Source organism: Micromys minutus (genome assembly GCF_963924665.1).
Source record: "Micromys minutus genome assembly, chromosome: 22".
Taxonomy (NCBI): Eukaryota; Metazoa; Chordata; class Mammalia; order Rodentia; family Muridae; genus Micromys; species Micromys minutus.
In genome coordinates, this window is record NC_137957.1 from 38,426,501 (window position 1) to 38,440,656 (window position 14,156).

General features: G+C 46.3%; 1 protein-coding gene across 1 annotated transcript in view; it reads left to right on the forward strand.

The window, feature by feature from the left end:
* Nucleotides 1-14,156, forward strand: part of CFAP54 (cilia and flagella associated protein 54) — a gene marked incomplete at both ends in the record, with an annotated part of 273,781 nt that overhangs the window by 25,268 nt on the left and 234,357 nt on the right. Inside the window, 9 exons of the mRNA XM_080935383.1 lie at nt 1,254-1,397; nt 3,502-3,615; nt 3,739-3,840; nt 5,473-5,671; nt 9,145-9,326; nt 9,421-9,586; nt 10,441-10,523; nt 12,754-12,888; nt 13,470-13,620. Coding sequence (XP_080791509.1) covers nt 1,254-1,397; nt 3,502-3,615; nt 3,739-3,840; nt 5,473-5,671; nt 9,145-9,326; nt 9,421-9,586; nt 10,441-10,523; nt 12,754-12,888; nt 13,470-13,620 — 1,276 coding nt within the window. The remainder of the gene's footprint in view (nt 1-1,253; nt 1,398-3,501; nt 3,616-3,738; nt 3,841-5,472; nt 5,672-9,144; nt 9,327-9,420; nt 9,587-10,440; nt 10,524-12,753; nt 12,889-13,469; nt 13,621-14,156) is intronic.

Below are 14,156 nucleotides of genomic sequence, written 5' to 3' on the forward strand. Positions count from 1 at the left end.
CATAAGATTGGGCTGTAGGCATTTTCTTTATTAGTGATTAATAAGGGAGGGCCTGGAGATTGTGGGTGGGGCCATCCTGGGCTAGTGGTCCAGGGTTCTATAAAAAAGCAGGCTGATCCAGCTGTAGAGGGCAAGCCAGTAAGTAGCATCTCTCCGTGGCCTCTGTATGAGCTCCTGCCTCCAGGTTCCTGCCCTGCTTGAGCTGACTTCTGTCAGTGATGCCCTGCAGAGTGGACCTGTAAACCAAATAAACCCTTTCTTCTCCAACCTGCTTTTGGTCACGGTGTTTGATCATAGCAATAGGCTTCTAACTATGACGAGTATTTAACAGTATACTGAACACAGCCCCAGCCCATCCTTCATACTGGTTCTTTCTCCAGAGCCGTGTGGCTGGGCTGTATTAAAGTATCCATTGTACAGATGAGACCGTTGAGGTCCAGAGACACACTGGATTGGGAATGCAGCCTAAGTCTATCTGACTTCAGTCTGACTGCCAAAACCCTTTCCATTTTCCCAATCCCACTGGACCAAAACAACACATCCCTCCCACAGAGCAGCTAGCAACTTTGAGTTGCTCCTAGACCGGGGCTCACACTTGAAGAAGGTTGCTGAAAATGAGCTCAGCTCATAGGCCTCTTAAGGAACTATTCTAGAACAATAAAGACTCCAAAACAGCTACTTTGAGATTTGGGGCTCTCTCAACTTAAATTAAAAAACAAAAACTCGGGGGGGTGGGAACATGGGCTCTTGGTAAGTGCTTGCTTTACAGTCGTGAACTCCTGAGTTTGATTTCCAGAACCCATATTCATAAAGGAGCCAGGCACGGTCGCACAATTATAACTCCTCCACAGAGACAGGTGTGTGTGTGTGTGTGTGTGTGTGTGTGTGTGTGTGTGAGGGACAAACTGGCCAGCCAGTCCAGCTGAATCAGTGAGGCCCAGGTCAGTAAGGGACTTAATTTTATTTTAAAAAATTGAATGGAGAACATTTGAGGAAGACATTCAGTGTTGACTTTGGCCTGTGAACATATACACTTCCCCACACACCAGCACCCATATATACACATGTGCACATACTCACGAACACACACACAGACACACACGCACTGGTTTCCTTTGCCTCACTGTTTATGGTAACTGATCGGAGTAGTGGATAACCTGCACTTACGGCGTGGGCTTTGGTGATTCTGAACGGTATCACCATGGCTAGTGTTGAGAGGGGAGAACCACAGGGCTGTGCTCTCTGCTTCTCAGGCCTTGGAGTTCCTGCTGTGGGCCAGCATGTGCATGGAGTCGTCTGTCCCGCTCCTCTCCGCCCGGTACCTGACATGGAGAGCCACTCTCTACACCGCTGTCTGCCAGTGCCACTATGACTGCCAGGCTGGTATCCACGGCGAGGTACGTGGCTCTCCAAGGTGGACGGCTTCAGCATTTGAAGCCCTTTAGATGTCTCAAGGAAACAGAGCAGCCAAAGAACTGGGAAGGAGCAAATCCAAGAAACTCCTGGTTCTATCTGAAGACATTTTCTTGGCTATTCCTTTTTGTGGCTTCCCCCAACCCCCCGCAACGTTGTATGTGCTCTTTCTTCTTGACTCTTGCCCTGCTAGCTTGGACCTTCTTTATTCCTTATTCTTTCGTGTGTAAGGTGTGTGTGTGTGTGTGTGTGTGTGTGTGTGTGTGTGTGTGTGTGTGAGAGAGAGAGAGAGAGAGAGAGAGAGAGAGACCACATGCGGAAGTCGAAGGACAACCTTGGGTCTTGGACCTTGCTTTTCGCCTTGTTTCAGATAGCATCTCTTGTCCACTGTTGCTTACTCCAGGCTAGTTGGCCCATGATGATCCAGATATTTGCCTCCATGTTGCCATAGCAATGCTGAGATTACAGATGTGAGCTACTGTGTCTGGCTTAACCTCAGGTCTGGGTATCCAAACTCAGGTCTCCATGCTTGTGTAGCAAGCACTATACCCATAGACCCATTTCTCCAGCCCTTGCTGTCTTCCTTTGCTCAGTTTCCAGAACCTTCCTCTCCTCGGCTCTCCCTCCTTCCCTGCTCAGTTTTAGAACCCATTACACCTGCTATACTTTCTTTTTGACTCTTATCTGCCTCCAGACTGATTTGTCATATTTGCTTCTCCATTTTTGGGGGGTTACATCTTTTAGGCTGAACACTTGACATGTAACAAGCCAGAAGGGGCTCCCATTGGCTGGCATGAAGTCAGGATAATTTTAAACACATGTCCTTCCTATGGCACACAGTACTCACTTGTGGCCTTGGTGAAACTCAGAAAAGCCTACCTTTCTTCAGGCTGACACATCCTTCCCCCAGGATGCAAAGCCCAGTCTGAGGCTGCTGCTTGGGTTTCACTGTTCCCTTAACTTGTTGGCTGGGAGCCTGGTGTGGTTCACAGCTTTCAGGGCTATGCTCAGATCTAACCTGTTCTGTTCCCAAACTCATGCACATGATTTGGTCACTAATAGTTTCTTCTGTTTGTTTTTATCCTGCCCGGATGAGTTCTGAACTGTTAGGTGGTAGCAGGCTCTAGCCAGGGGAGTGGTGAAAACACACCCTTCTAGGCTGTTTCTACAACTCAGAAAAATTCTAGAAATTGCTCACCACATATGCATGTTTAACTTGAGTGTGTAAATGCTCCATGGCTCCTGAGATGACAGGGGACAAGAACAAAAGTGGTTTTGACCTTTTGATTCTTGTTGGGTTCTTGCTTTCTGGAGAACTTATACATTTATTACTTCTAATATTGTAGCTGGCCTGAAACTTTCTCTGTGAAAAGCTAGGAGTAAAGTATTTTTTAAAAATGGCGAAATCAATGACACAAAAATTTGCAAGTTAGATGTGTCATCTGCTGCATCCTGGAACCACGGATGATGTAACCTCTGGCTACTTTACTGTTCTCAGGGGGTCCGCCATCCGAACCCTCGTTGCTGTCTCTAGAGAATCATCACAGCGGTGTGGTGGTTCCAGGAGATAGAACCCACCTTCTCCCAGACTCTCCCTCAGGTTCTTTGGGAAACTTGAATAAGGCCTTTCGAGACCTCACCCTGTGGCGGTCGTCATGTGAGCAGCCATAAACAATATATCGCATGTTATCCTAGGAAGGTTGAATTTTGTGAAGACCATCTCAGTGTGGTGTACTTGTGCATTCTCATGTGTGTGTGCATTTGGGTGTGAGCGGGCTTGTGTGTATTGTTAGGGGAACAGTACTCAGTAAAAAGATTCTATTTATATTTTGGCTTTCCCCTACAGATTCTATAATTCATAAAGTTAATGTGTCAGGATGTTTATTAACTTTAGATTTATAGAGCTTAATGGTGCTTATAGGAAATGATAGATTGGGGAACTACTGTGTGATAAAAAGTCAACAGCAGCCTGCAGTTTAGTTCAGATTAAATCAAATGCCTCAGACATCAAAACATACCATTTTTATACATTTTTAATCACTCTTCCCCAACTTATTGTGAATTAAATTTGTTTTAATTGCAACACAGGCATTTGCTCGGCGTGCATTAGCTAAAATTGATGAGTTAAGGCAACTGGAATTAATGAGCTCCTCATCTTCTCTGGAAAGCTCCCAAAAATATTACAGAGAGGCCACGATAAAGGTATGAAAATTTCATGAAATGGGAGAAATTTACTGCACAGCGCTGTTGACTAAGCACTCAATCTTAGTGGCTGAGGCGAGCTTCCTGTTCTTACTTCTTCTCTGACTCTTCTCATGGAGACAGATGGCTGTGATGATCTTCAAAAGAGGAGTATTTGAGTCTAGAAGGAAAAACAAAAATGTGTTTAGACCGAAGATAAAACTCAACCTAAAGGAAGTTCAAAGTGTAAGTCTCCACGGCCTTCCTTCTCTACATCCTTGTGCAGTGTGTGTGTGTGTGTGTGTGTGTGTGTGTGTGTGATTCCTTTGGATCCTTTAAGCCTGCCCCAGATTTTAGAGCCATGGAATGTCTTCCTCACTGGGCTACGGCCTCCCGGCATCCCTTTCTCTTTTTGGGGCCTCTCATTATCCCAGTTTTGCAATGTTAATGGATGAGTTGCTGGAGATGAGCTTGGGAAAGGTTTGCATAAAAGCCTCTTGCAAATGGACAGTCCTCAGAGTTGGCCTACATAGACCCTTGCCTCTGGACATTTGACATTAGCTTTAGGTTTTCCATTGGGACTGTCATGAACTAGACTATACTATAGTGACAAATAACCCCCCCACATTTCAGAAGATTTAAAAATAATTTCCCACTGCGGTTTAGGGCCAGCAGAGTCACCTGGGAGAAAGTCTTATTCATTTGGAAGATGCTGGCTTCTCTGTTGGTGGGGATGTCAGAGAACTCAGAGGACTACGATGCCCAGTATGGAAGTGCTCCACTTCTCCAGTGTCTTAACTGGTCACATGGCCCTCCCAACCTCAGCACCGAGTACTGTTTTGGGGGAGTGGGTCAGATACTTTGTGGGGTTCAACCTTTGCCTCCTGTCCTCTGGTCTTCCTGTCCTCCTGTCTTTCTTTCTATCTATACTCTTCCCTGTTGCCTCTCTGAACTCAATGTCCTCTGGGTTCAATTTTCCTCCTTGCCCGAAGCCATTCCTGCCCGTTCTAAACAGCGTCAGCTCTTCTCTGTGAATGGCCACGCAGAGACTGGAAATGAAGACAAGGGCAGTGAGCAGGTTCTGACAGAAGAGCCACAGAATCTCAGAACCTGGAGGGCAACTTGGAAACCATCTGTTGTGGTGCTTTTTCACAACACAGGAAGAAATCAGGGCTCAGAACATTTCTGTTAGTGGTTCAGAGTCACACGTCCCATTGAAAGGCAAACCAGCGTCCAGTGGCTTCTCACAGCACCAAATGCCAACTGCTCAGTGGTTAAGAGCATTGGCTGTTCTTCCAGAAGTCCTGGGTTCAGTTTCCAGCTCTAACTCCAGTTTCTGAGCTTATGACACCAAACAGATCATCTGTCTGTCTATCCGTTTGTCCGTCTGTCCGTCCGTCTGTCCGTCCATCCGTCCGTCTATACATCCATCCATCCATCCAATCAAGTTACGATAGAATTAACCACTAAACCCTGAGTTATTTACACCATAAAACAGCGTTTTATATTTGAGTTTGAGGGTAGTCTGCAACATTTATCAACACTGACCTGAACTCACAGATTTCCTGGACATTGAATCTAAAAGGCAGCTCTGAGTGACTGTCCAGGCTTCAAGTATCAGCTCCCTAGGACTGTCACTAAGGTGCCACCAAACCAATGGAGACAGTGTTACTTTGACAAGCGACCACAGCGAACAGTTCCATACTGCCTCGGAAACACTGGCACACCTAAGAAATGGCAGTCTTCGCTGTGGCTTAGACGGCTTCTGTAGGGACACGAGAGGCCTGAAGGCAACCGTGTCACTGTGAGACAAGCTGTGCTCTGAGCGTTGGCTAGTCAGCACAGTCTTTGTCTCCTGCTCTGGTTTTCTCTCTCTAGTTGCCCTGGCCACGGACGGTCACTGAGCGCCTGCTGGATGAGCTACTGGACAGTACGTCGTCCCGGTTCCTGGCTGTCTTGGAAGCCCTCTCTGACTCAAACAGGCGGACCCTACAGACCGGACCGCTCTTTACAGACGAGGTGGAGCTGCGTGAAGTAGTGTTCGAGCTCTTTATGGCCGGAAAAGAACTTTTGCTATGTAAATACAACGTTGGTATTTTATAGTCCGCACGGATACCGATCACCTTCCAATAGGAATTGGTATCTAGTTTCCATATTGACCTTGAATCCAGGGACCACGCTTATAAATAATTCAATTGTAGATCTGTTCTGATTTTCTAAAAAAATATAGTAATCTTTGAGTAATGACATTACAATTTTTTCCTTTTCAGGTTTTAGTCTCTCAGGTTCCTTTTTCTTTCACATCTTGATTGATTGCACTGACTAGAATCGCCAGAAACACGTACTGAGGGCTGACCTTCTCGTCCCCATTTGATGGTAGATGGAAAACCTTAAATGTTTTACCATCAGTTCAGACATTGACTAAAGGGATTTTTATAGATTTTTTTTTTCAGAAGAAGACAGTTTCTTTAATTTTTGTTTTGTTAAGGGTTTTATGTTTTGTTCCTTAGGACAGTGTGTGTATGTGTGTGTGTGTATATGTGTATGTGTCTGTATGTGTCTGTATATGTGTGTGTATGTGTGTGTATGTGTGTATATGTGTGCGTGTATGTGCGTGTGTGTGTGTGTATATGTGTGTGTATGTGTGTGTATGTGTGTGTATGTGCCTGTGTATGAGCTCTTCCTATTTCTCCCTCCCAGTGCCCCAATGGTTTTCAGTTATCTCCCCCAATCAGTGTTTTTTTGTTTGTTTTGTTTTGTTTTGTTTGTTTGCTTATGCTTGTTTGTTTTTTGAGCGAGGTTTTGCTAGACTGACTGCCTGGCCAGGCAGCCCAGGGCTCTTCCTGTATCTGTTTCCTTCCCCCTGGATCACAGGAACATGCCGCCCTGCCTGGCCTTGCACATGGTAAACTGAGCTCTTGTGTGCACGGTGAGCACTCTCCCGACAGAGCCATCTTTGCGTTCGCTCTTTTCATTCTCCCATTTGTATGTTTTGTGATGGAAATCCTTTATTTTGTGCATCTGAGTCTTTTGCCTTCCTCGATGTCTGTGTACTGCTTGTGTGCTTGGTGCCGGTGGAGGCCAGAAGAGGGAGTCTGATCCCCTGGAACTAGAATGATGGTTGGTCTTAACTTTTGGTTCTTTGTGGGGTCTGGAAATCAAGCTTGGGTTACCTGAAAGAGCAGCAAGTACTTGTAACTCCCGAGCAGCCCCCGGAAATTCTTCAATTTTAATGCCGTCCAGTTTGCCAATACATCCCTTATAGTCGATCCTTTCTGTGTCGTATTTAGGAAATCTTTGCCTCCTCAGTGCCCTACATGTGGTCTCGTAAGGCAATCGGCAGTTTTGTTACTTTCTCCTTCTCCTGGTTACTGGCCACTTTTCATTGCTCATATCAAAACTTACTTCTTTTTACTCTTGTCTATACCTCGAGGACTTTGAAGCATCTAGACAGTGCATGTAGAATCGATCTCATTTGTAAAGCCTGTTTATTTTAACATCTGCACAGCACGTCTTCATGTCTTAGACACAGGGCTTCTGTGTGTGTGTGGGGAGGTTCAGTGTTCGTTAAACCTCATGCTTTATAGATTGTAGCTTTATACTCTGATCTCTGTGTGGTTGTTTTTATCTCATCACTCAGGGTCCAGTCATGCAGAAGGCATTTTGAGCCCTAGCATCGAAAACAAAACAAAACAAAACAAAAACCAAACAAAAACCAACCAACCAAACAATAAACCATCTCTCATTGCCTTTCCTCTCTGTGTCTACCTCACTTTCACCAAGATACACAATGAAACGAATGCCAGCATTTTAACACTTGCCACCAACTCCCATCTTACTATTTTTCTTTCCTCCTTTTTGTTCCTTCTTATTGCTTCTGAGAGGGCTCTTCAGTGTGAATTTCTAGGCCACTCATTTGTATTTTGTTTTTTCTCTCTGGAGTTTGTCCACGCACCGAGCTCTGAGTCTCGCAACTTGTAGACTTGGGATGTCGTCCCCGCTTGATCCTTTTTCTAGGCACCCGATTCTTGCTTCATGCTTCTAAGGTCCCCTTGCTTCTGAGAGAAGCTCATGCCTGCGTTCTTTTTCACTCTGATCTGCTTTTCTGCTTCCTGTGGCAAAGGATGCTTCCGCTGTAAGTTTGCTTGAAAATTATTGCATGTTTAATCTTCTTTCCACACGAACTTGAATTTACCTTCCATGGCCTTGTAGCAGATCAGCCCGCAGATCTGGCTCTAAGGTCTGTCTAGGAGATGACGTGGGAAGCTGGGTGTCCGCTTGTCTAAGTTTACATCGCAAAGGTGTGCGTTCCTGTGTCTGTCCATCCGTCCGTCCTGAAAGCAGCGAGTGTCTGATCACATACTTAGGCCTCATGTCTTCATTAAAAAAAAAAAAGGTTCTGAGAGAAATCGGGAGAGGGGAGACCACGATCAGGATATTTCATCTTTAATTAAAAAAATCGTCAAGTGAGGATTCTTTTGATCTTGTTCACTCAGATTCTAAAACTGAGCCTCATCTGCACGGACCCCCGTGCACAGTTTTCATGGATGAGGGAGGAGAACGTCGACAGTTCTTCAAGCCTCTTCATCAGACTCTCCTAAGCAGTCCCTTTATCCTGGGTCCTTCTTCAACTTCTTCCTGGATGTCTGAGAGACGGTCAGATGTGGGAGCTGCCTCTGGGCTCTGCTCTCAAGTCGTTCTTTCTGCCTGCGTGCACACCAGGCAGCCCCACCCTTACCTGAAAAACTCAGTCTCAGAGAAGCTCACTCAGCTTCGCCCCCCAGGCTCTTCCCTAGGTTCTGTAATGCCTGCTGCTGTTGACTCCTCACTAACAGCTCTCCTCAGCAGCCTCTTCTCCCTCCGCCTTCCCTTGTTTGATGATGTTTCTTAGCTCATAGCCGACCCTGCGGTCTGCCGAGAGCACAGCCACTCCTGGGGATGATTCGAGTCACAGGTTGGACAGACTTCCTTGTTCCTGACAACAAGCTGCCCATGTGGCTAACTCCTGTCTGCTCATTATGTTTTACACTTCTTTGTCCAAAAAGGAAAAAAAAAAAAGAGATTTATTTTTGACACATGTGTGTGGGTGTTTTGCCTGAATGCACGTATGTGCAAATGTGTGCTTGGCGTCCTGTGCCCTGGTGCCTACAGGGGCCAGAAGAAGCCACCGGATCCCCTGGAACTTGAATCGGAGACAGTTGTGAGCTGCCAAGTGGGTGCTGGCAACCGAACCTGGGTTCTCTGCAAAAGCAGCAAATGTTCTTAACCTTCGACTCTCTCTGCAGCATGCCTCCTTCTGAGCGGCCTTTAGGAAAGTCCTCCCTCAGACCTGCCTTTGACAAGCCTTCCTATTGGTCCCTGTAGCACTGAGCATTTGATCAGTTGGGTTTCTTATGTGTCCCACCACCCTGCAAGCTCAGGGACAGTGAGGCTGGGGACAGTGCCCCCTTTCTTTCTCCTATTCCTAGAGCCGACAGTGTCTGACAGCGAATATCTAATGCGTGTCTCTTTGAATGGATGGCATCCAACCATTCCTTTCTCATTTTCTAGTTTCAAACGTTGGTGCAAACGGAAAACTTGATTTCCCCAAAACACATCTCCTGGAGCACGTAATAGGAAGGAAAAATGTTATTTCTGTGGATGCTTCTGTGAAGTTCGCAAAATTGGCTTTTACTTATGAAGAATGGGGATTATTTGAGTCGCTGGCTGGACAGCTCATTCAGTTTCTCCAGGTAACACTCGCGCAAAGCTCCCCATTTGTTCTTCCGTTTTGTTAAAATGACGTGGTGGCTTTGCTGTTTAACCTGCTGGATGTACTTCCCCCAGAAACAGACCAGCCCCGAGCTAAAGAAGGCAGAGAAGGATTTGATTCTTCTGCTTGCAGTCGAGCCACTGATCAATGTGAAGAAAAGCAGGGGTTTGATCTTTCCTTTGGATAACGACAAGGAGTCGCACTCCATTCAAGGCTATCTAAAACACATTGCTTGTCAAGGTGAGCAGCGGCAGTTTCGAAACAAAAAGTTTCCTCACGTGAGAAAACATGGTCTGGGGTGAGACAAGACAAGTCCAAGGCAGAGGGGACTGGTGACTGCGTCTGATGACTGGCTGGGGGCCGAAACGGGGGTGGAGGCTGGGGCGTGGTAGGTCAGAAACGGCGGGGTGTCAGGTGATGTGGTCCCTAGACCCTGTGAGATATGGGATTCGGGAACCGCTTTTGACACCAGAAAGAGATCGTATGTGGGCATTACAGGAAGTGCGAGGTCAGCAGGGCAAAGGAGGATGGGAAAAGGCTCAGAGCAAGTTTGGCTGTGCCCCTTCTCGCCGGCAGGTGGCGCTTTCCGTTCTAGGACTTCGAGGGTCCAAGCATCACTGAATGCACACTTGAACATCTAGTCTGCTTTTAGATCTGTGACAAGTATTTTATTCTACATTTCTATCTTTTCCCTGTTCCTTGAGGCACCACATAGCCTCCCGCTTGCAGCAAATCATTTGTAGCCGTAGTGATAGATTTTCTTCTTTCACCAGAGCCCAAATAAATACCTTTATACATTTCTCCACTCCCCACATTTTAGATTATTCTAATATTGTCAGCGCCTTCAATTTCTCTTTGGACACAGCTGATATATGCATTGTGAATGGACAATAAAACCACCAGTCCATTTTAACTGACTACCGTGATAAATTTTGACACGAACACATTTTAAATAGCTTGTTGACAGGATAAACGCAGCCGTGATAAACTGTGCCAACATCATTTGGGCCGTTTTTGTGACGCTTCTGTCCTCGGCCCCTGGTGCTTCCCTGTTGATAACCCTGCCCTCATTTTTGTCTGCTTTCCATGTGCAGAGTCTTATGTGAGGACCACATTCAGCGAAGATACTTTTAGCTTGGCAGCAATTCTTCACTTCTGTGTCTGTGCCCCTACCAAGGTGAGGTAACTCTTTAAAATAAGTTGTAACAGTGTGCAAGGAGACACCTCCCAATAGTCTGGCCTCCCCCAAGGCCAGGCTCAAAACAGGACAGGATCCGCCCCTAAGGTGTTTAATGGTTCGCTCATTAGAATGCATCGTTGTGTTGGCTGAAGACTGGAAACATGAAGTTTCTTATCGGCCTCATTTTGGGGGTCACTCTGCTCCTCCGGGGAGAAGCCCTAGGCTAGCCGCATTCCATCTAAGGATGAGGGAACCCAGGCAGTGGTTCTGAAGAAAAGTTCATATGTTTGGTGAAATATGGTCGTGGCACTTTTCAGCCCCTGGTGACAATGCTTGCTTACTGTCACTTTTCACACAATGACCAGAATTTAGGAGTGGCCCATGTGTAGTGGCTCTGGTCTGCCCCCACCTGACATCTTTGGATTTGGAAAGAGGGACTTGCTGTGTATCCCAGGCTCCTATGAACTCATGAGCTTGCTGCTTCCTTTTCCCAGGCACTGGGTGAGACATGAGGCAGCTCTCTCTCTCCCTCCCCCCCCTCTCTTTCTCTCTCTCTCTTCTCCTCTCCTCTCTCTCTTTCTCTCTCCTCTCTCTGCTTTCGTCTCTCTTTCTCTCCTCTCCCCCTCTTTCTTTCTTCCTTCTTCTGTCTTTCCTTCCTTCCCTCCTCTCTTTCTTCCTCCCCTCCCTTTTCTTTTTTACCCCCCCCTTCTCTTTCCTCTTTCCCTCTCTTTCTCTCCTCTCCCTGGCCATGGAGGATATGAGGTGGGGGAGGCAGCAAGGGATTGACTCTAGGGCCTGACTCCACAAGTGCCCTACCACAGAGCTGGCCTTCTAGCACTGTTTTTGGATCTGAATACCAGGCTCCCCGGGTTCATTGCTCTCATCCATGATACTGGAACTCTCATGGGATTTCACTTGAAATTTGGGCTTATGAATATGGAAGGTGGAGAGTGTAATTATAAGGTTCTTGCATTAATAATTTTCTGGATAGATAGAACACAAGAGGGATTCAGAATGCTCAGCGCTTACAGTGTTTCTATTTCTTCTGAATTTACTAGAATATTTGGACTCTGATAGGCTTTTCTCTCTCCCAGTGCTTAGGGCAGAACATACAGCTCTGTATAGCAGAGCAAATGTTCTATGGCAGAGCTGCCTCGGCAGCCCGAGTTTTACTTTTTATTTTAAGACAGGATGTCAGTAAGTCGCACAGGTTGGCCTTGGGCTTGCGGTCCACTGTCTCAGGCCCCTGAGCAGTAAAGAGCTGGGATTACAGGCCTGCATCAGCGGGCCCTGCTAGGTAATTATGTTTGAAAGACAGGTAGAAAACATAATTATTATAATGGGTGAGCTTAACAAAAAAAGAAAAAAAAAATCCAAGGTGTAAAAGGGCAAAGACATTTCGCGTACACATTTAAAAAGAATACACTGTATGTCTTAGTTCAGCTTGATCCAAGTCTGTCCACATTCTCCAGTGTTTGGTATCTTGGCATCTGTTCTGTTCCCAGAGTTGGGGGGTGGTGGTGATGGGGGTGCTTCGGGAGATTTTACATACCAAATTAAGTCTCAGAGCTTCCCAGGAGCTCCACGCTTTGTTTTAACCATAAACTTAATTTACCTCCCAGTTCAGATATAACAAGTTTCCCCCTCCCCCTTTTTTTTTCTGAAAGGAGCCAGCTAGCTAGAGAGCTTACCCGTCCTGGACCGAGTGTTGATGCTCGTCCTGGGCAGTGGTTGACGCTCATTTTCTCTCCAGCCTCCTCTGCATGCTGGCTCTGCTCCCACACCCCACCCTCCGCTCCCCACCTCCTCTTCACGGCCTTCCTGCACTGTCACTATACCCTTCATTTCAGTACAAGAAATTTAGAAAGCAGAAAGCATACTTTGGCCAGTTGGACAGAAGTTCTTGGCTTACAGTCTTGGCTGAAAATGTTCCAGACTTACTTATTAGAGAGAGCACAGCTAGAGTCTCAGAGTGCTAAGTGAGACTAGGAGCCCGACAGCTTAGGACTTCCAGGTCATTGATCTGTGGGGGAGACCACGTGAGTTCTCTTAGCCTATGTCTTGCTCAGCTGTTAGTGGCCACGCCAGGGAAGACACTGCCCTTAGCGCACTCATTTGGTGTGGGGTAAATGATCTGGGACGTGAGAAGCAATTACAGGAGCATTGCCGGGGACATACATATATACGCCGTGTTCTTGTAACGCTCACTCCTCCTTTTTGCTTTTAGGGTGTTCAGCCGGATAAGGATATCGTTGTGGACATAATAGCGCTCTTATGGCAGAAATGCAAGCTCGGAATTCAAAGGCTCAACATATCCAAAAGCGACTTTGCAAAATATTCTCACAAGATCAGCACTAACAAAGTACTCCTTTTTATTTTTTTGTTCACACGAGTTTATTTGTTTGTTTGTTTGAATTTTTAAAAATTAAGTTGAATACACGTTTCCACTCTAGGCCTTCCCTGTTATCTACCCCATAGTTCCTGTCCTTTGCAGATGTGTGCGGTAAGAAGTTATTCTTTGCAGTGCTTAGTGAGCCTTCCTCAGAATGCGTGCTGTTTCGCCCTAGCTGGTTTCATGCTATGCTTTGGAGATGTGGGCATGAAAGTCAATCTCTAGGCACCTGAAATGGAGCCAGAAACATCTACCCACTTGGCTGACTTTGTGCTTTGAGACTATTTTAAGTATTTGATGATACAGAAAAATAACGTCACAAAATCTCCATTGAAGCTTCAGGCATACACACTATTAGCAGGTGAATATTTGTGGGTTTTTGTAAACGTTTATTGTTAAATATTCCATTAAAGTCACTTTATGTTGTTTATGATACATCAATGAGGAGCCTGTGGATCAGAGGTGGATCATAGGAAGTCTAACACTTGAAAATGTGGCCTCTCTGTGCGATTCACTTTCAACTGATTTAGACTTACATCTCCTCCTTGTAGTGGGTTTATCTCCTGTGGCAGATAAGCGAGGTGATGCACGGCTACCGACTGGAAGACCTGGACGTGGTGATGGTGGCCGAGATCACGTTACGGTTAAGTGAAATACTAGAGTCTTTGGGAAACCTGAAAAGAAAATTAAAAAAGTCTGCAGGTAAGTGATGGGTGAAGTGTGGGAGACTGTGAGCAGGGACAGAGGTGTGAGTTAGAACCCAGGAAAACGTCTGTTATCAGGCTTCCGTGAGAGGGACCACGGCACAGGTCTAACCAGCTAGGTCGAGGAGGAGGTTAGGTGCTCTACGGTTTGAGGATGATGGACAAGGCTCCGCCCATCTCTCCTCAGTGCATGGCACCCTCCATCCTAATCACCTCACACACTCTGTCTCCACCCTCATTCCTCTCTGCTTCTTTCTTCCTCCCCCTTCCCAGTTTCCTCTTTTGTTCTCAGTAAACTGCGAGCAAACAAAATGTCCTTAGGCCCTCCCCACCCACCCTGACACAGAGGCGTGAGAGAAAGGGATGGGCCGCCATAATTATTCTCATACACCTGATTTGCTGTGGCTACTGTTCCTCAAGGCTGTAAAATGGCTGCCCAGTTTCTCTCTTCAGAATTGTACCCAGCTGGAGAAGTAGGCTGTGCGCCTGTTTGTGCAGTTTTTGTTTTTTAGTGAGTTGATGTCTCAATTAGCC